Source organism: Myxine glutinosa, chromosome 2, assembly GCF_964187855.1.
Source record: "Myxine glutinosa chromosome 2, kmMyxGlut1.1, whole genome shotgun sequence".
NCBI classification, from domain to species: Eukaryota; Metazoa; Chordata; class Myxini; order Myxiniformes; family Myxinidae; genus Myxine; species Myxine glutinosa.
Window position 1 is genome coordinate 136,039,912 of NC_136262.1, and position 22,981 is coordinate 136,062,892.

General features: G+C 45.1%; 1 protein-coding gene across 4 annotated transcripts in view; it reads left to right on the top strand.

Annotated features, from left to right (window-relative positions):
• The window catches only part of LOC137421217 (ubiquitin-conjugating enzyme E2 Q1), a 122,189-nt gene that overhangs the window by 57,770 nt on the left and 41,438 nt on the right, over window positions 1-22,981 (top strand). For 2 of the 4 annotated variants that reach the window (XR_010983277.2, XM_068107043.2), the window contains exons 5-10: window positions 2,557-2,610; window positions 2,768-2,911; window positions 8,146-8,230; window positions 8,372-8,432; window positions 8,539-8,629; window positions 8,811-8,869. Coding sequence is in view for 2 of the 4 variants with exons in the window: in XM_068107043.2 (XP_067963144.1) it covers window positions 2,557-2,610; window positions 2,768-2,911; window positions 8,146-8,230; window positions 8,372-8,432; window positions 8,539-8,629; window positions 8,811-8,869 (494 nt within the window). In the remaining 2 variants the exon portion in view is untranslated. The remainder of the gene's footprint in view (window positions 1-2,556; window positions 2,611-2,767; window positions 2,912-8,145; window positions 8,231-8,371; window positions 8,433-8,538; window positions 8,630-8,810; window positions 8,870-22,981) is intronic. The other 2 variants (XR_013622379.1, XM_068107045.2) reach the window with 1 other exon arrangement.

Below are 22,981 nucleotides of genomic sequence, written 5' to 3' on the forward strand. Positions count from 1 at the left end.
GAAATGCGCTGAGGTAAATATGAATAAAAAATATGGATCGTCAAATATTTTGAGTTCGGCCATGTTCGTCCCAGGCTCAATGGCCATGTCTATGCCAAATATCAAGCACGTAAGCCTCTCCGTTTAGGAGTCTATCGGTAACATTACACACACACACACACACACACACACACACACACACACACACACACACACACACACACACACACACACTGTGTTTTATATATATAGATTGCAGGAGGAGGTGGTGGTCGACTCCAAGGGATCTGAGTGATATATAGTATTGTAGGAGGGGGTGGTGGTCGATTCCAAGGGATCTGGGTGATATTTAGTGTTGTAGGAGGAGGTGGTGGTCGATTCCAAGGGATCTGAGTGATATATAGTATTGCAGGAGGAGGTGGTGGTCGATTCCAAGGGATCTGAGTGATATATAGTATTGTAGGAGGGTGTGGTGGTCGATTCCAAGGGATCTGAGTGATATATAGTATTGCAGGAGGAGGTGGTGGTCGATTCCAAGGGATCTGAGTGATATATAGTATTGTAGGAGGAGGTGGTGGTCGATTCCAAGGGATCTGAGTGATATATAGTATTGTAGGAGGGGGTGGTGGTCGATTCCAAGGGATCTGGGTGATATTTAGTATTGCAGGAGGAGGTGGTGGTCGATTCCAAGGGATCTGAGTGATATATAGTATTGTAGGAGGAGGTGGTGGTCGATTCCAAGGGATCTGGGTGATATTTAGTATTGTAGGAGGGGGTGGTGGTCGATTCCAAGGGATCTGGGTGATATTTAGTATTGCAGGAGGAGGTGGTGGTCGATTCCAAGGGATCTGAGTGATATATAGTATTGTAGGAGGAGGTGGTGGTCGATTCCAAGGGATCTGGGTGATATTTAGTATTGCAGGAGGCGGTGGTGGTCGATTCCAAGGGATCTGGGTGATATTTAGTATTGTAGGAGGGGGTGGTGGTCGATTGTGAGGGATCTGAGTGATATTTAGTATTGCAGGAGGAGGTGGTGGTGGTCGATTGTGAGGGATCTGAGTGATATATATAGATAGTCGCGCGGCAAGGAACATCACGTGATCGCTCTGAGCGATCGATTGCAACTCTGCGTCCTGTTGTGGGCGTGGCCAACGTGGCCTCATGCCCCCAGGTGATTGGCTAACTCGAGCTCGAGAGAGCCATAATGCGCTACGTTATGGCAAAAAATATGAATCTAAAGATGAAAGGGAAAAAAACCTATGTGGTGTGAATGGCAATGTTCGTCGCTTAAATGTGAAAAAGGCAATTGCTTTTCGCTCTGAAATACGTGCGAACACGTAACTGAGTTAATGGCGGCAGGGAACATCACGTGATCGCTCTGAGCGAATCAGCGCGCTGCTCTGCGACTGGTCAGATTCCGGTCATAATATTTCGCGCTGAGATAAAAAATATGGTAAAAGCATATTATGAAATAAATTTTTAGGTCAGCTATGTTCGTCCCAGGCTCAATGGCCATGTCTGTGCCAAATATCAAGTACGTGAGCCTCTCCGTTTAGGAGTCTATCGGTAACATTACATACACACACACACACACGCACACAAACTGTGTTTTATATATATATATATATATATATATATATAACATCCCGATGAACCCTTATAACATGTTAATGATGTCATAGGTGTCTTCATTATGACGTCATAATTCGACAAGTACAAAACGTTGTCCGATCAAGATGAAATTTATTGAGCATATTCTAGGGATAAATTGGTGGAGAAAAAAATAATGATGATCATCGGTCATGTGGTTTGGCCACCATATTTGTTTTAACACAAAAGCCTTAAAAACCACTGAAAACACATCCTGGCTCAGGTCTGCAATCTCTAATTGCTCTTTCTTGTTATTATTATTATTATGAAGACGATGTTACTGTATTAATAAATTGAGGCTAATTCCTTACTCCCACGATAATTAATCGAGTCATCCATGAACCATACACCACTTCAATCCAGTAACTTTGCAGTGTTACGATTATATTTACTATATTATTATTATTAACGCTATTATTATTATTACGAAAACAATACTACTGTATTAAGAAATCTGGGCTAATTTGTCTGAAGTGGCCTGAATGTGAGTTATGAAGGCATGAAGCCTAAGGCCTATACGTACTGTGTCGTTGGAAGATCCATAACGTCTATGTTTTCGATAGTTGATGATCATTTTAACAATCGGTTTGTTTGTGTTTCACACTGAAGGAAAAACGTAAAGGTAGAGCATTGCAATTGTGATATATGACAGGTTCGACGATATGTCCGGCCTGAACGGCATAGGCGGTGTGCCAAATGGTGTCCAAAATGGTGGTGTGTGGAGTCAGCTGTCGTATGCCGTAATGACATCACAGACATAATCACATCACACCGCCTCTGCCATGTGACCAGATCCTCAGCTCTGATTGGTTTACGATTGTGAGGGATCTACATACGTACGGACAGACACTGTTCTCGACGGCTTTGCCCTACAGACTACGCCGTAAAAAAAATTATACTTACCTTACCTTGTGTCTATTTTGGTAGAGTACCACCGATGAAAATATGAGCTCCGAAGATGACGACGAAGATATGGCTGAGGTCAGACCATGAAACAAATTTTCTAAAATGTACATCAAGTATGATGGCGTGCATGTTTTGTATTTTTTGGTTAAATCAAATCTTCTTTGGTGCAGAGAGTTGGCACCTTAAAAAATAAAGTGGATATTTTGTTTTGACCTTCCTGGTTTTATTTCAGCAAGACACTGATGATATGGACCATTACGAGATGAAGGAGGACGAGCCACCCGAGGAGAAAAAGACCGATGAGGATGGAATCGAAAAAGAAAATCTGGATGTCCTAGAAAAGATCAGGCAAAACCAGAGAAAAGATTACCTTAATGTATGATTAAGCTCTATACGACACTGAGATTACGCTCTATACTATACAACAACAACAACAACATGCATTTTAAGGCCATTTTCCCTGCTAGAGCGGGGGTTAGCCTTGCGGTCCCCATGACAATCTTCTCCATTTTGCCCTATTTTCTGCATCTCTCCTTGTTAACCCCCTTGCCCGCATTTCTTCTTCCACCATCTTTAGCCAAGTCTTTCTCGGTCTTCCCCGTCCTCTACTTCCTTCTACATTAACTTCCATCACTCTTCTCAACCAGTCACTTTCATCCTTCCTCAACACATGACCAAACCATATCAACCTGTTCCTCTTCACAGCATCAATCACAGGCAATATTCCCATCATCTTTCGCAATTCAGCATTTGTCTTCCTCTCTCTCAACGATACTCCGCACATCCATCGAACCATTCGCATTTCCACCCTTTCCAGCCTTCGTTGCTGCTCTACGTTCATTACCCATGTCTCGCTCCCATAAATCATAACACTTCTCACACATGCAGCATACACCTTTCCCTTCAGCTTCAGCGACACTCTCCTCCTCATCAGCACGCCACTCAGTTCCCGAAACTTCTTCCATGCACATCTCACTCGAGCAACCGTTGCCGAGTCTGATCCACCTTCTCCATTCAGCATGTCTCCGAGGTAGCAAAATGTTTTCACACCTTCCAGCTTCACGCCGTCTCCAAGATGCAACTCAACATTTCCTCCATCTGCAGCTCCCTCTGTGCACACCTTACATTTGAATGTAGCTGCCACACTGGTAAATTACCCTCTCAGACCACTACATTTTTGATGAACCCACTCAGCGCACATTGTACATTGAATGGAGTTCACTCCGACACCCTTCCTGCACACAGCACACGGCCACTTCCCAGTTCTTTCCACCTCACCGCATGCTTTACCACTTGCCATCACCTTCGTCTTTCCGATATTCACCTTCAGACCTTTTGTCTCCATACATTCCTTCCACTTGTTCATCTTTTCCTTCAGTCCATCCATACTTTCCGCAATCAACACCAGATCATCTGCATACAACAACTCCCATGGTAAACCCTCCTTTATGTTCTGAGCCAGCACCTCCATCACAGCTACAAATAGTAGTGGACTTAGTACCGACCCCTGATGCACTCCCACCTTCACCTCAAACTCACCACTGTGCCCGTCCTTCATCCTTACAGCTGTGCGCGCTCTTTTGTACATTGCCATCACTACTCTGATCAACCATTCCTCCACTCCTAACTTCCTCAATGCCCATGTCAATACTTTGCGTGGAACCCTATCGAATGCTTTCTCCAGACCAACAAACCCAAAAAACAACTTCTTCCTCTTATCCATGTACTTCTCCTGCAACTGCCTCACAATGAAAAGCGCATCTGTCGTTCCTCTTCCTGGCATAAATCCAAACTGCATTTCGTCGATCTTCACTTTCTTCCTTATCCTCCTCTCCAACACCCTTTCCAATACCTTCATTCCATGCTCCAATAACTTTATCGCTCGGTACGAGCCACACTCCAGAGGGTCACCTTTCCCCTTGTATAGAGGGACGAGGGTACGCAGTTCCCAATCCACTGGAATGCGGCCTTCTTTCACCACCAGATTGCAGATCACTGTCATTCTGTTCACACCCCAATTTCCCGCTGCCTTCAACATATCTCCCACAACTCCCGTCGGCCCTCCCGCTTTTCCACTCTTCATTGCTTTTATCGGTTCCTCAACTTCCTTCTCAGTTATCTTCTCTGCCGGTCCTAAAACTGGGTTACTCTCTATGTTGCCATCCCATTCATTCTCTGTATTCAACAGCATTTCCATATATCTTTTCCATCTTCCTTTAATTCCATCTGGGTCGACAACGATTTGTCCCACTTCATCCTTCAAGCAACTCACCTCCATCACATCACACCTCTCTTTCGCTATGTGCTTTGCAATCCTGAATACTGCTTTCTGACCCTCTTCCGAATCCAAGCGTTCTCCGAACATTTTCCTACATGCCTCCTGCGCCTTTGCTACCTCTTTCTTTGCAGCCGTCCAGGCTGCCTTATAACTTTCATGCTCTGCTGTTTCTGCTCCCGTACCCTTCGCCTTCTGCCACTCCTTGAACTTCTTCCTCTTCTCGTCAATCCTCTTTCCAACTTCAACATCCCACCACCATGTTTCCGACTGCCTCGGTGGTCCTTTTGTCCATCCACATTCCTCACCAACGGCTCCCAACAGACGAGCTTTCATTGACATCCAACCACTTTCAAGCTCAACCACATCATCCTCTACCCTACTCAGCCTCTCTTTTAATGCCTCCCTTACTGTCACCTCTTTCAACCTCCACACCTTCATTCTCGGTTGGTACTTCACCCGCCGAGCTCTCCTCGCACCTTTCACCCTTATGTCGCAGACAACCAAGTGGTGCTGTGAAACAGCCTCCTCCCCCGGGATCACCTTTGTGTCCCGGAGGTGCCCCCTATCTCGCCTCCGCACCATCAGGTAGTCAACGGTTGTCGTCGACCCACCTGACGTGTATGTAACAAGCTTATTATCCTCTTTCTGGAACTGAGTATTACAAATCAACAAATCAGCTCCATCAGCAAACTCCAAAATCCTTTCACCTTCTCCATTTCTCACACCATATCCGTAACCCCCATGAACTCCCTCAAAACCATCCATACTCCTTCCCACATGTCCATTCAGGTCTCCTCCCACCACAACAACTTCCTCATCTTTCACGTTTTCCATCAGCTTCTCTATCGCACACCAGAACTTGTCCTTCTCTTCATCGCTTCGACCAACCTGCGGAGCATATCCCGAGATGACGTTCACCAAGAGCTTTCCAATCATCATTTTCACCATCATCAACCGATCACTCACTCTAGTCACACTCACCACACTGTCTACAAACTCGTCAGAAAACAGGACACCAACACCATTCACGCCCTCCGAGCACCCTTGCCACACAAACATGTATTTCTGTCCCTGCCTACCCTTCACCATTCTCACACCACTTCCCTTCCATCTCGTCTCTTGCACACAACATATGTCCACTCTTCTTCTGACCAATACTTCCACCACTTCTCCTGATCTCCCTGTCATTGTCCCTACATTCCATGTCCCAAACCTCAGAAACCGATCTCCACTTCGGGCTGCACCCTGCCCATATGTACTTGTAATTGTCATGGTTCTCTTTTTGAGGCAATGTTTTTATGGCCGGATGCCCTTCCTGACGCCAACCCTCTTAGTCGTCTCTTACGACACGCAGGGATACGGTGTACCTATTCTGACCAGGGTACACACTGGGAAACGTTTAAAACATGGAAATTGTTAAGCTCTATACTATACTATAAAATAAATGTATTATTATTATAAGTAGTATAGGGAATGTGCTTTTTGTGGGTTCTATTTACTCGAGATGCTTCAAATTGGTGTTTTGCTCACCTCCTCTTTTCCCATTTATGGTGTTTGCAAATTAGACGCTTGAATTTGAGGTTTATGTGGAACTAGAGAGTACTGTATATTATCCCATTAAATTCTGCTCCTTGAAGGTGAATAAAACATGTCTTTCCTTTGCAACACAAATTATGAAAATTGTAAGAAAAAGAAAATGGCTTTAAACTTTACATATTGAGATTGTGGATTAATAAAATATTATTATTGTTATTATTATTTTTATTTATTATTAATGGGTTAATTATTCATGTCGGGTTTCTTGTCCTGCACTTTACTGGAGATGTCTCTGTGACTATATAATGTGTACATTTCAAGATAAAAAGAAAAGGGTCATCTTATTTTTTCTTTCTTTGGTCAAAAGCCAATTTGGACTGATGGGGAGGTGTGGAGAAAGCACCATTTATGAATTATCTAGGTCTCTGATTATATAATGTGAACACATCAAGATAGGCCTGGATATTGAAGAGGTTGATATAGTACCTGGATCCGAATTCCAAATTTGTGCCACCTTTAGTTAAATACGTTTCCAGCCTGTTCTCCAGCTGGTTCATTTTGAAAGACATGGGCCAAAAATGTTTCCCAACCAACCTAAAAAGGTGTGAATAAGTGTTTTAAAGTAGTAATTCTATGAATATTGGGCCTGGATCTAAGTGAAGCAAATCTTCCAACCGTACCTGCATTCTTTTCTATCTCCATTAACAATGCCGAACCCAACCCTCTTCCGTGGAGGTTACTCTGTTTCCTCCCCTACCCTCCTCTTCTTTTTCCTGTTTATTCATTCCCTTGTTGCATGCACAATCTGCCCGCTGTGCTTCGCGATGACACTTTGGTGCACATGTTTTATAATTGCCTTGAAGGATTTTTAATGCTCATTATGAAGGGAAGTCATTATTTTGCACAGACGTTCGTCCTAGTCTGTCATTTCCCGCCAGTTGCACACTTTTCCCATTTGTCGGGGTTTTCTGGCACCATTGGAATACAATTTTTGCTTTTAGCTATGGGGATTATTTTTTATATATATATATACAAGCTTTCTCTTCCTCTCTCCCCACCCCAAATTAATTTGTTTGTATTATTAACGCAAATCAATATGACTTGTACAATATAAGGTACAGCTACAGATGTGCTAACTAACCATCAACTTGGTGACTACTACAAATATTTTAATTTTTTTTTTTTCTCTCCCCTCTCGTGCTTAATTGATTCATGTATTTTGACACCCCACTCCCTTCCACCTCACCGACCCTCCACCTTCGACCCCCCGACCTTACACCCAAACCAAACATGTACCCATACAGGTATGTAAAAAAAAAATCAGATGCAACAGCTACTTTAACTGAATATTATTAATTTGTTCTGCCTCCCAAATTTGAATAAACACCTATTACTCTATAGTTCTTGAATGAGATGCTGCTCGGCCTCTTCATTGTCATGAGTACCGGATTCGGCATGCAACAGGTTTTTTTATGCCTTTTGCAAGTCCTAGATTCCCTCCAAATTTTAATTTGATGCCCAGGCCCTAACTCTGTGGCAGCAGACTTTGTCTAATAATGTGATTAGGATTAACAGAAATTCCAAACCTCTCACGATACACTATGGGGGTCGAAATGGTGCGGTGGGGATTGGGGAGTGGTGGGTTGTGCTCCCCGTTTGAGATCCATTGTACTAAACAAACACAAATATTGACTTGATGACGTGTTGCTTTATATTGATTTTTGTTGTCATCTGACGTTTTTGTAGCACGTTCGTTTTTTTTTGTTTGTATTGCTTCTGGACGGTGGATCTTACAGGGAACGGTGTCTGGGTCGGTGCAAGCTACAGACAGACTCATGAAGGAGCTGCGGGATATCTACAGGTCTGCAAGCTTCAAGGGAGGTTTGTTGGTCGATAAAAGCCGTGTTTCGATAAATGCTCATCACTGTGGCACCAGCATGCTTTTTGTTTTGTTTGCCTCATTTTTGTTTGAACGTTTTAATGATGTGATGAGATCTTCATTTCCACCTCTTTCTTTTCCAGGAAACTATGCAGTTGAACTTGTAAATGACAGTCTATATGAATGGAATGTAAAAATTCTAAAGTGAGTGCCATGAATATTTATTTACAAGAACTGATTTTATTCAGCATCTTTTTAATTGCGTTATTTTCCATGGAAACTGAAGTCACACCCAGTGATGTGTGTGCAGAGTCGATCCAGATAGCGCTCTTCACAGCGATCTTCTGGTCCTGAAGGAGAAAGAGGAAAAATGCTGCATTTCCATGAATTTTTCATTCAGAGTAAGTTTGCATCACCTCAGCATGAGGTTAGAGCTATGTCATCAGTCCATTGTCAATATTGTTAAAAGAAGGTTGTTTTTTGGTGTCAATGTTGCTTAATCATCCGACCGACCCTTTGGCGATTGCTTTTTGAATCGGATCTGGCATATCCACCTAAGCTTCAGCTTTCACTCTTTTGCAGGATAACTTTCCTTTCGACCCACCGTTTGTGAGGGTTGTTTCTCCTATCCTCACTGGAGGGTGAGTTGTTTATTTATTTGTATTTGCTTTTTTAACTCAACTGGACTATGTCCAGCTGAGTTTTTGTCGACACCCAGTGTCCGTCGTCTGTCGTCTGTCTGTCTGTCGTCTGTAAACAATTCGATGTCTACGCTCTAAAAGTCACAAATATTGATTAAATTTGATGAAACTTGTTATGCAGCATCTTTAAGACATAAACTAGTTTGGGATTGCATTTGGGCGTTACACGCCCAAAAATGGGCGCGGCAGGGCGGACATATTGAAAAATCAATTGTAGTCAATCTGGTAGTTTTACTTTTCATGCCTCACTTAAAACTCAATTTTTTCTAGTTTCCTGTTTAAACATGAGATACCTTCAACGTTACTGTACCTCTTTAGCACATATAAACTATATCGTTTGTGGTTCTATTATGCATATTCTAACCATATTGATATCGACCAGTTGAGATCAGGTTCCCTGGAACCTCTAGTTATTGTAATGTATTTATTTGAGGTATTTATTAATTTATTTATTTACTTTTGTCGTCTGTGCCCTATACTTACTTTATTTGATAATTGCAGATGGTGTTCAGGTTGGTATTGATCAATGTAGTATGTTGTGGTGAATTGCTCATTATTTTAGACCATATCATTGTCAACTAGAATGGCACTCTGTGGAGCGCACACCTCCGCCAGGCTGAACAGTTTACGTTTTGGATCCCACAGATAGACCGGATCTGGATTCGGACCTGAACCAAAATGTAATCTGCTTGTTTTTATCACCGAACCAACTCATGTACTTGGTTTAGTCATAACTTGTCCAAACCTTTTTGAAATACCATGCTATATCTCGTTTTTGGCCCCATCTCTCAATGGTGAAAAATCACAAAAAAAAAAAAAAAAAAAAAAAAAAGGTTTGTCATGGTTAACATGATTGAGATTGTCATGTGACTTGTGCCTGCTCCACAAAATATAAAACGTGCGGAAGTGTTTATGTCACTCAGCTCGAACATTTAATCGTGCAAAAAATTCCCACTTGTACAGAGACTCGTGTTTGTGAAATCAGCGAGAGCTGCAAATCGCTCTTCTGAATGTTTTTGTGAGAGAGATTGTATTTGCTCAAGGAAACTGTGCAGTGGTTATGTAACCCACGTCACACCCATTGTACTTCAGCATGCGTAAACATGCGCATTCTCTACCTCTGCGGGGAGGATTAGTGTGCAAAGCCGAAGTACCCACAATATAAATTGCTGAATGCCCATGCGTATACAAGTGGAAAAAGGGGGCTTTCTGAACCAATTTTCATTAGCTTTCAGTGGCAAAGGTGACCAAGATATCTATCTTCTATCTATCTATCATCTTCTTCTATATATTTATATGTATAAAAGAAAGTTTTTGGTTGTTTGTCTGCACTCGCTAATCTTCTGAACGGTGAAAGATAGGAGGAAACCTCTGAAACAAAAAATGCCGGGATGGGCCCCGGGAAGGTTATAGGCTAGATGACGAGGCCGGTCGAGGCCGCCTCGGCCGGGCTGGGCCCATTTCGCAATAAATGTTCTTCTTCTTTCAAAATTCTCTTGAAGTACAACTTATGCACTTAATAGGAATATCTGACTGATTGCAACACATGCTTTCAAAATTCTCTCTCGTGGGGCCCGACAGAAGAAAGAACAAGGAATCGTTGAGCACTAACTGATACTGGGCTCGCGTCAGACCTATGTACAGAAGATTAAATTCATTCAAAAAGAACCCGGGCAACGCCGGGTGCATTCAGCTAGTAAACTATAAATTGCAAACTTATCCGACAAATCTTTGCCAAAATTACAGAGCCTGCTCCAATCAGAGGTTTTTCTGCTGAGTCCCAGCACGAGTCCATGAGTGGTTGTATATTTTATGCGAGTTCATTCATGGCTAAAGGGCCTAGGTGTTTGAGATAGATATTCGAGATGTGTGGTCCTGTAGAATTGGAGTTTTTAGCATTTTAATTTTTATCGTATCTGTAACGGATTGAAAGGTGGTGGAGCCTCATTGTCAAGTTTCAATTCATTAATAGCCTTTTGGTCATTAATCTGTTTGTGGGAATGGTTGGTTTGTGACTATTTGAAACATACTCGTTGATAAAAGTGCTGGCAGGATGGCCTAGAGGTACGCACAATCGTCTCTAAGCCGTCTATCTTGGGTTTGAATCCCGACCCAGCTATAAATTGTCATCCTGGTGTTTCATGGATGGGTAGGATGATTCATTGTGTGCCATCTCTCGGATGGACATTCGGTGGTGGACTTGGATCCCATGGTGTCCTTTGCGATGGGTGCACGAGCTATTGCCTGCACCATGACCAAATTCCAAATTCTTGCCCTAAATACTGCTGGGAAGGCAATGGCAAACCACCCAGTATAACCCTTGCCCAGAAATCTGTTGCGACAGCACCAATGCTCTGTGGTACAGCTCTGTGGTACAGATATATGATGAGTTTATTGCTGCTTTTTGTTTGGGATTGTGCTATATTTATTGAATACTGATTTGTGAGATGATGATGGGTTCCGGGAGTTGTGCATGTTTGAGTACTAATTTTCTGTTGATCGTGAAGGTTGACGTTCGCCTTTGGTATGAGAATTTCCTTGTTTAATTAATTTTTATTTATGTTGTGAAATTGGGATTGGAAATTAGAATATGGCCTTTTATATATCTTCTTTTGGATGAATTTATCACTAATTTGTTTAAAAGATGTTATCAAGGAAGTGTTTAGGTACCGGTCACCGGTCTTTTTTATATCTGACTTATTAGTGGGATACAAACCGTAAACTGTTCAAGATGGCAGAGGTATGCGCTCTACTGTGTGCCATTGTGGTTTTGCATGAGACATCTAATCGAGTTGAAACATAACACTGGGTTGACGTCTAACATGGGCGGAGGCATATCCATTGAAGCATTCGCATTAAATTCTACTTCTTCATTGAAAATTGCTTTAATTTGCATACAAGATTTACTGAATTGGAACATCAGAAATTGATTTCTATTATTCAGGATATTGTGAATTGAGCAACAACACACAGTACATAATGCCTCTGTGAAATCAAAATCTTCAAAAACATTTCGTAGAACTTTTATCTGGAATTGGCAGGACCAAGGGTGTTCCAGAGTCCAAGGGTGTTCTAGAGAGAGTGTGGGTTTGTTTCAGAGGCTGAAGAAAAGAGGAATGAAAGAGTGAAGGTGAGCAGAGAGTCTTGAATTTGGCAGTTTTACCAGAAGAGGGGTTGCTGGCAGTTCTTGTGCGTCCTGCAGGTATATTAGGGGGACAGAGCACAGACAGGACAGGGGGAGCTAGGCCGGAGAGGAGTCTGTAGAAGACAGAAAGACCACCAACCTGCCTGCGGTGAGAGAGTGAAAGGGCCTCAGAATCACCTTCATCGCGGGAGATACGAATGATTTTGAAAGATTTGGTTTCTACAGCGTGAAGCCGAGCTAGGTGTGATGCAGGAGGACCAGCCCAGTGGGGAGAGCCGTGTTCCATCATCATGCGGATGAAAGCTTTGTATGCGTCGTTAGGAGATCAGACGTGTCCAGAAAGGACTTCCCATGACGGAGGATGCCCAGACGGTGACTGGCTTTGGAGGCCAGCTTGGAGATATGGTTTTCCCAGGAAAGATCATGGCAGATAGTGAGACCCAACATCTTGAGTGACAGAACTTATTGGAGAGGATTGTTGAGAAAGTAGATGGGAGGGTTGTCCAGACAGTCTTTTCTGAGAGACAAAGTGAGAGTGTGAAATTTTTCCACATTGAAAGACATATTCCACTTGTTTTATCAGTCTGTCATTTTGTCCAGGTCTGCAGAGAGTGAAGAGGCTGCTGCCTGCTGATCTGTGGGATGAGATATGGAGCAGCAGAGAGTGGAGTCATCAACAAAGAGATAGAAAGGATTTTCCAGAGAGTCGGAGAGGTCATTAATGAAGACCAGAAAAAGCACAGGGCCCAGAACACTGCCTCGAGGCACTCTAGCCTGAACAGGAATGGGAGATTAGAGAATTCCATTCAGAGCCACACGTTGACTGCGACCAGAGAGGAAGTCCGCAAGCCATGCGAGGAGGTTACCATGGATACCATAAGAGGAGAGTTTGGTGAGCAGGGTGCCAGACCGAATCGAAGGCACGAGATATGTCAAGGGAGACAGCTCTGATTTCCTGTTTGGCATTGAGGGCCTCCATCCATTGTTGAAACAGCAGAAGCAGCATGTACCGAGTAGAGTGACCTCGTCTGAATCCAAAAGGATTTAATATCAGAAGCGATGATGGATTCCATGACCTTGCTGATTATTGGGAGCAGGCTGATTGGTCTATAGCTGCAAGGATCTGTTTTTGCACCTTTTTGTGTAAAGCGGTAATGTTAGCTGATTTCCAAGCTGATGGCAGATGACCTCGAGCAAAAGAGAGGGCGAAGAGACCAGAGAGAGGGTGAGATAGAGTGGCAGAGCAGGATTTTAGGACCCGTGGGCTGATGCCTTCTGGTCCAGTTGCAGAATCGGAGTCCAGGTTTGACAGAAACTCCTCCACCTTGTCAGGATAGAAGGACGCCGAGTCCAGGAGCAGCTGGATACGACTGGGTACGGTGGGTACAGAGAGAGACGGGTTTGGGACACAATATTTTGAGGCAAACACAGAGTTTAGGCATTGGGTTTTTTCACGTGCGGAGTCAGCGTGTAGCTGTTTGAGGTAATGGAGGGAATGGAGGGAGACAAACACCAGACACAGATTTGACCAGACACCACCAGGATTTGGAGGAGGGAGACAGGTTTGAGAGTTCAGGCTTGAGAGCAGAGAGAGATATTGTTTCCTGGCTCTCCTGAGGGTAGACACACACTTGTTCCGATGTTTGTGAAAGGAACTGAGTGTTGTAAAAATCAAGGTCTACAACATTGTCCCAATAGTAGGTTTAATTCAGTTTCGATCTCTGGCAACACCTGTAAGAAATCATCAAGCTTTGTATCAGTATTCCGTAATCATGGAAGCAACAATGAATTAGCAATTAGTGCAAGCAAGCCTGGAACATCTAGATATACGCACCATTCGAGTATACACTATCACACAGAATAAATGTCACAGGAATGTATCGGAGCGATGTTCGTCCGAGTTTTTATAGAAGCCTCTCAGTGGTTGGAGACAGCATAACACCTGGGTTCAACTTAGACACAATTTCATTACATTCTCCCCGCCGTTAAAACTACACTTCCGCTAAGGCAGAAATCAAGCTAGCAGCGCATAGCAGCAGAGTAATATCACCGAGCGGCAGTTGCCAGTCCATGTCAGTCAGTCCCAACCATAGCGGTCGGGGCGGCGAATCTCTCTCCCGGCGCGGGTCCGGTAACTACCGGGTACTACATCCCCAAGACCGGAGTCCCCCGCGTCAGAGTAGCCGCCTAAATCGGGTGATGGCGGTGGCCCCACAGGGCCAGCCGGATCGGGTGCATGTAGTGGTGAGGAAGCCGGCAGATACTCCATAGGCGGATAAACGGGTGGATCAACGGAATCGTAAGCTGGTTCGTCAACTTCCCCGCATGGTGCCAGGTGGCGTACTGAGACCGTCGACTCATCCATTGGGCAACAACACACGAGCGTGCTCGGGGTTAGCTTGGAGAACCTGCACCTTATCCACCAGCGGGTCATATTTACTCATGCGAACTGCACGTTTGAGAAAAGCCGGTCCCGGCTCAGCAAGCCAACCCGGTAAAGGTCGGGTACTACCCGAACGCCTCGGGTAACGAAACATCCGGTCGTGGGGAGTTTGATTGGTAGCAGTACACAATAAAGTCCTGATCGAGCTTAATGCCCCGGGTAGCGACCAAGCCCATTTGTCTAGTCCGAGGCCGTGGGACTTAAGACTCGGAGTAACGGCCCTTCATATAATGCCATTAAAGCGTTCTACCAGTCCATTCGCCTGTGGCCTATACGGAGTAGTATAGCTAGAAGCGACATTATGCTGGAGCAAGAAGTTCCTCACATCCTGGGACAAGAACACCGTGCCTCGATCGGTGTGCACATAGGCCGGATTCCCAAACATAGAAAACAAGTTCTGCGGGCACCGGATAACCGTAGCAGCAGACATATCTCTGCACGGGAAAGCAAAAGGTAATCTAGAGAACTCATCAACGATCGTGAGTAGATAATGAGAATTACTCGAAGCCGGTGACGCCGGCAGTGGTCCTTTGAAATCCATCGCCAATCTCTCCCACGGCCTAGTGGCTTGGACCAGCGTGGCCAGAGGAGGGTTTTAGAAGCGAGGTTTGAGTTCAGCGCATACTGAACAAGTGCGACAGAGCTGACGAATATCCTCAACAGAATAGTATAGGGCAAGTTACGACTGCGCACATAATGAGTGAAACGTGTCACGCCGGGATGGCACAAGGTGTCATGAAGAATGCGCAGGTCCTCAAAAGAGGTGAGGCTCGCACACATCGCCGGCCGCGATAAAGCATCGGCAACAAGGTTATCCCGCCCTGGGCGATATTTGATTGTGGAGCAGAAATCGGCGAGCTCGATCCGCCAGCGAGTGATTTTCTCATTCTTAATGCGTTGAGCATGCTGCGTGTCGAACATGAATGCAACGCTCTGTTGATCTGTGATAATTTGGAAACATCGTCCGAGCAAATAGGGACGCCAACGCCTGATCGACTCGACGATGGCATACGCTTCCTTTTCGACAGACGAATGTCTCCGTTCCGCGGAGGAGAGAGTCCTTGAAAACAAGGCCACAGGGCGCCCCCCCTGAGAGAGTGTCGCAGCTATCGCATGATCCGACGCATCGCTTTCCAAAACAAAGGATTTATTTTCGTCAATTGTCGACACAGCGGTGCCAGCGATGTCGGACTTAAGGCCATGAAAAGCGGCCTTGGCAGCGAGACTCATGGGGAACGCATCGCAATCCACAAGTGGGCGGAGCTTCGCGGAAAAATTTTGAACCCACTTGGAATAATGAGCAAACAGCCCGAGAGCACGCTTCAATGAAGCACGATCGCAGGGTGGGGCCATGTCGAGCAAGGGTCGCAGACGCTCCTTATCCGGAGCGACAGAGCCATGGGTCACGGTGTACCCCAGGAGATCTATCGTGCGAGCAGAATAGCGACATTTAGCCGCATTCATAGTCAAGCGATACCTGTGCGCGACCTCGAGGAAGCGCTTCAGATTAGCATCATGATGTTCTTTGTCATACCCGCAAACCGTGAGATTATCCAGATAGACAAAGACATCGGTTAAGTTCTCCTTAGCGATGAGGTCGTCCATAGCCCTTTGAAAGCACGCAACCCCATTCGTGACCCCGAAACGTAGCCGGGTGAACTGGTACAACCTCTGGCCTGATTCAAACACAGTATAGATGCGATCTGCTGTGGAGATGGGAATCTGATGATACACACTACGTAGATTGAGAATGCTATAGACCGAGTACTGTGCCACCTGTCGAACCAGGGAGTCCATTCCCGGGAGTGGGTAGGCATCCAATTGGGTAAACCGATTAATCGTCTGCGAATAGTCGATTACCATGCGTTTGCGATGTGATTCGGTTCGTACCAGCAGAACTTGGGCCCGCCAAGGCGACCGACTAGGTTCTATGGTACCTAGTCTATGGTACCTATGGTTTAGTAGCTGTGCAGTCTCTTCCGCAATGAATTGCGTGTCAGCCCGTGAGTAGCGTCGCAATTTAACCGCAACAGGTGTACCGTCTGTGGTCATATTGGGAAACGGCGACAGTGGCTCAATTTCCATCCCTGCAAGAGCACACACAGCAAGAGTATCAGTACCACCAAATTCCATTTCCAAGCGCCTATGTCGCTGGAGAAAATCATGTCCTAGCAAAACTTCTGCACATAATGCTGGTAAGACCATTAAATGCACATCTGGAAACATTCGACCCTTAATTACAAGCTTCAGTCGACATTTGCCCTTTGTGCTAAGCCATAGCCCTTGAGAAGCCATGAAGATTCTGCGTCTTGTCCCAAGAATCGGCCATCCATGCTTCCATACAAGTCGAAAATCAACATAACTATCGGTGGATCCCGTGTCAATTAAAGCATTTGCAAAAATTCCTTCAATCATGATAGCCCAGCAGATATGTGAAAAAATTGTGCTTTTGGTGATACAAGCATGAAATTTTGAACACTGATAGAGCATACTACTAGGAAGATTTTTGGATATAGGGGCATTCAAATCTTTTCCTAGGGACAAAATGGCGGCCATTTAAAAAATGGCCGTTTACGGATAATAAGATACACAGTACCGATGTCTATAAAACTAGATTTACTTATTGCTCAAGCACACCTATGATGTTTTTTTCACGTAAACAGGTTGTAAGATCATAATTAAATGTCAACAAACTCACATAACATTTATTTGGTCCTTATTCTTTACAAAAATAATTACTTTTTGAGCTATTTTGAGCAAACTCCAGAAACACAATGGAAATGAAGTGAAAATGCCACATTAACGCTGTGGAAGTGACTTTCACTATAAAACAGTCTACAAAACAGTCTTCCACATGTTTGTGTATATGTAACAGGTGTGTTATTCCTCCTGTATACTATCGTGTGCACTCCCCTGCACAGTGACACAGAGCTGAGCACTGGAGTTGGGCCTTAACACACTTGCACTGTTTCCTGCAACCCTTCTTGCATCCACATCTAATCAATTGTCGGCATGCCTCAGTTGCCTCTGTGAGGGTTGTCCAATATATCCCCCAGCCGTTATTACTCTGTTTCCAACCCCATTCACTTGGCGATGGGAGCTCAGGTGCACAAATCATCATCTGGCCCCAACAAAAGCCGGCTTGGTAGGCAGCTCTCTTGATGTGTTGTCTGAGGGCTTCTTGCGTTGGTGGGATAGCCTCTATTGATCTACCAGTCTGGGTGAAGAGATGCTTGCGGGCATCGTTAACATGTTCCTGGCTGCTTGTTCGATCGTAGAGCAGAACAACAAAACGCTCCAGTGGATCCATGTTGTCATTTGCAGTTGAAATGGTTGGTGTGGCAGCCAGTGCGCAGAAAGCTGAGGTGACCTCATCATAGGCTTTCCATGTTTCCCATGCTGTTTTCTTCCCCCTTCCGCCGAAGCAGGACACGGTGTCACACCCAGTGAAGGCGTGGAAGAATGGCAACCCTCGGCACTTGTTTGGTCCCAGTGCCACAGCCATCTCGTGAGCTGCCAAGTGCCTGAAATTCTTCCCTGTGCCAAAAGCAACCCAGAGTTCATCGATGTCAAGATATCCAGTTGCTGCCACTGCAAGGATCAAAACATCTGTGTCCACTGTGCGGATTGACACCTTGGTATAGCCCTGTCTGACTGCATCTTGGACATGGAGTAGTATCCTTGTATCTGCCTCCTCGTGACTACACGGGGAAAGACCAGTAACATCTCGTGGCTGTGTACAAAAAACTTCTTTGTGGTTTGTGGTGACGATTTGCTTGTCAGTCTCAATGTTTGCTATCCTCGTTGCTAGAAAGTCAAACAACTCTACCTTGTTCTCGTCTATGCGAAGGAAGGCCTGCCAGTTTCGAGGGATGGAACTAGATGGCTCAACTCGTCTCCTGGTGCCTTTACCCCTCGTCTTCCTGGTGTCGGCTTTCAAACTGTCTGGGAAATATTCATCCCAGATAATATCAACCCTGCTCTTATTTTGTATCTGAGATGTGATGTATGGCAAGAATACTAGTGATGCATACTCAGAGAAGGTCTTCGCATTACGAGGTGCCAGCATGTTCACGATGGCTGCTCCATCCAGGATCATGACTTCAACAGGGGGGCTTACATCATCATTTTCCCGTGAGGTGATCAGATCTTCTAAGCACCCAACCAGATCAGACTTGGTTCCAAGCCGGATTTTGCCCATTTGTGACAATGCAGGGGGACAAGCTTGGTTTTCATGTGCAAAGAATTCATCAAGATCTCCATTCCGTGTCTGGGATGCAATAAACAGCCTGGAGAACAGAACGCAGTCATTCTTCAGAGATACCACCTTCAACTCTGTTCTTGACTTCTCTCTGACTGGGGGTCGGCTGAAGAGAGGGAGATTGTTTCTTTTTATTGGGTCAGTGATAGGCTTTGTCTGATGTACAAGCCTCTCGTTCACATATGTGTCATACTGTTCTTTTCCCAGCTTCTCGATCTGGTAAAGGGTGTTGATGACTGCTGGGTCTGCCAGGTCTCTGCTGTCTAGCACCAAGAGATCTTTGCTGTCGTCACAGAATGGGCTCCCCATCTCTCCTATGACACGGGTGAGTGCTCTCACATCTCGAGCAAAGGCTACCTGCGTGTGCTTTGTCTGTTCATGGTGTTTTAGTTCAGTTTTCCTAATTCTTTTTTCTGTTGTGGCCTCGAACTTATAGATCAGTTTGGCCATCTCTGGACCAGACACCATCCATCGGCGCAAAGCTGCAGCATTCTCCGTAAGACCTACAGCCCCTCCATCACCTTTCACCAATGCATTATTTTGCTCGTGTGCCTGGTCTAAGGCTATGGCAGAGAATGCACGTGTAGTCTTCTTCATGGTGAAGTTTCCTGCCAGAAACTGTGCGTATACAGTTGGATGCTTTGTTGCAAGTGTCACCATGTCGCGCAAGTGAACTGGGATCCACCTGGCATAGTTTGTATGTCCCAAGGCGAAGAACCATGGTACAAGCTTGGTCAGAGCATCAGTGTACAGTTGGAAGTTTCCTTCACGGACGGATCTCACATAGATCAGGACTGCCAGTTCTAGCTGCATAATTAGGAACCAGAACTGAAACTGTGGACTTGCATTGGCTTGTTCACCGCACCAGTCATCTAGTGGTATCGTATCCTGTCCCTCATCTAGTCCACTGGTGTACTGGCTGTAGGCTTCCTTCAGGAGAAGATAGAGAGTACTGGCTGTGACTTGGTGTGCTCGTCGTGTGCGTGTCACATGGGTCACTTTCAGGAAGGAATCAGCAGTACCACTTGTAGCAACCCCTGCAAGCATCAGAACGCCTGTCCACCCACTGCTATCCAGGTCACCGAGGGTTTTCCATGCTGCCATCTCAATATGGAGTCCACCAAAGACCATGACGAAGTGATCTTCTCCGTGTGTTTCTGGCCATCTCCATTGGATCTGTTTGGCAAGTGTGTACAGTGGCTGATCAAGTGTGATTACAGGGATCTGACCTGGATTCAGAATATCGATTGCTTTCTTGATGACATCCATGGAGTGACGAATCATTGCCACAGATTTTGCCTGGTCATAGAAGAGAGGCAGCAATGAAGTTAAGGCCACACTACACTCTGGTTCTTCTGGAATAGACTGCTTGCTGGCATGGTATCCAGCCCATGATACTGTCTCGTCTCCCTTAAGTGGTGTGTCAGATAGCACTGTCTTCTCCATCTGCTCCAGCCACCTGTCAAAATGCAAGATAATGAACACAATTAAGAACAAACAAGTCCACACAAGTTAACAAGTCTTGGTTATTTAGGTACACATATAACTGTCCACAGTTCAAACACAATAATCAGTTACCTGTACTCAATCTGCATTGCTTCAGGGATGAGTTGGCAGTTGCTTTTGTTGGGACCCGCTAGCTTGGGTACAGGTGGGTCACATTTACCCAGAACAACAGGAGGTACGATGGTGTATGACTGTGGCAGGTGTGCATCTGTTGTTGATGTGTCATCTGGGTTTACCCGTTGAACTCCACGGCTATCGCTATTTGGGTGCTGGAAAAGTGAAATGCCAGTGCCATGGAAGGAGTTGTGGGCACTTGTTGAACTGGGGTTATGATCAATGTTATCCACTGCCCCAGTTGTGAAGAGGTCACTTTTTAGCTCAGGGGGGCAAACTGTACCCTCATTTTGGAAGAAACGGCAGATTCTGTTCCCCAAGTCCGTGGAGATGCTAAGCACCCTGTCATAGGAGATCGAGAGACCCAGGTTGAACATAGTATCAACCAGGTCTCTTTTTCGAGTCTTTGTGTGGATAAGGGTGCCCAGGTACACAGGCAGGGGAGTCTCCCGATTGTGACTGTGCCTCGTGGACGTGGTAGTCCTGCTACTCTCTCGCAGGCGTGAGTAACTGTTGAACATAAGGAGTTGTGAGATTGTGAGAGTAGGTGTTGATACCGACGAGTGGCTTGACTGCTCTTGGATGTTAGGACCATTCAAGATCATAGAAACTAGTGATACAAGCGAATTAGGTACCGAATGTTCTTGGCAGTGGGCTTCAAATGAACCACTAAATGTTGAGTTCATTTTCAACATGTCTCTACGAACTATATTTGCGGCTCTAGCAAGACAAACTCCATCACTGTCAGTGTCGTGATCACATGCCTTCTGAAGGGCTGAGCCAACATCCTGGTTGAAAGCAAGCAGAATATCTCGACCGGACATGTGCTCCTCTAGGTCTGGAAAATATGTCATGATTCGATCTTTGAGTTTGGTGGAGTGGACACGCCTGGTCAAGACTGTTCCAAGCTGTTCCAGCCTGGTGGTGTATAGTCTTGCTAGGTCTACCAGCTTGAACACTGGTGTCACAAGAGCATCTGTGCGGGCATCATCGATGTAGGACACTAGCTCTCCAAGTGCTATACCGTGATTGATATCATCTTGTTCATTCAGTGTTGTGCTTGTGGCCCTTGCTTTGTTATAAAGTGACACCAGACACTTCACGTGGTACTGTGCATCTTGTGCTATAAGGTCACCTGCACTCAGTTTAGCAAGAAGTGCCTGATCTCCTAGTTTCAGGGCAGCTGTCCTGACATGTTTATCGAGGTCGAAGGTGGAAGCTTTTCGCAGAGAATTAGTACCCGCTGGTTTGTCACAAAAGAAACACTTTTCAGGCTGTGGCTGTGTGTGGTCTACATGTACTCTGTGACGGGTGTACTTTCTTGAGACACTTGCGGTTTCTTCACTAGACGTTTCTCTTTTTTGTGCCCGATGCAGTTCAGTTTTGTTGTATTTCAGTCTGCATGAATCATGCCACTTAGCCTTGTGGCTCTGGAAGGTTGACTGGATACCTTCACCATCGTCCAGGCGGGACAGTTCTAGAGATTTTGGCAGGCAGCCCATCTGGCTGAAGGTGAGGAGATAATCTGCAAGAGTTTGGTATCCGGACCCTGTGGTTCGCTTGGAATCAGCTGGACAGGCAAGGGCCTCATCGGTGACCTCCTGACATAACACACACTTCTCCCAATCTGTCAGATAAAGGCATGTTTGTTCCAGATGTACTAGGGCTTTGGGGGTCTAATAGCTTGAAATTTTTGTTGGCCATTGTCAATTAAGCATTATCCACCACCACCATCCAATCAATATACAAATTGGGAACCAAATCTAGGTAGCTACATATAACTGTCCACTGTCCACAGTCAATGAGCGAAGGTGCAGTGCAGTCGAGTTATCATCTGAAAAAGAAATACATACATTATTATCATAAATATAGTAATTCGCTTTCGTAACTTTTCACTAGCCTTGCATTGTTCCTTATAGTCACCTAGTCTATGATAGGAAAGTTCATAAAGCTACATCAAAGTTGTTCATATAAAGGTATTGAACCAAAATTACACCCAGGAGAAATCAGATAGTCATGCAAAGTTAAATAATTAAACCGCTAGACCAGTCCTGTCTATTGCAATGGTAAACCATTTGTTCTGCCCCTTATAGGCCACCGTAGATTCCAATTTTGAACCCAGTATGAAGGTATTGCATAGCATGTACATGACAATTTATAATATGCTCATTACATTGTGTTTCAATAGCAGCACAAATGACAAGTCTGAAATAATAGGTAAATATGTCCTTCTTAGCCGCCATTTTGTAAAATGGCCGCCATTTTGGGCCAAGGAGAAATCTGGAATGCCCCTACATCCAAATTTCACTGTAAGGGTATGCCCTAACTGTGTGCCAAGTTTCATGCTTGTATCATCAAAGGCACAATTCTACCACAATTCTTCACATATCTGCCGGACTATGAGTGGGATATTCGCGCGGGATAGGCCAGGTGGCCCTGTCGATGTAGAATCGTCGAGAGGAGGCGCTCGAGCCTCGCATGTGGATCCGACGCCAGCTAATGTCTTTCGTGCTGTTGAAGTTGCTTGTGGGCCAGTCGTGCCGCCTCCAGGGAGCGCTCGTGCCACGCGCGAAGATCCCAGCT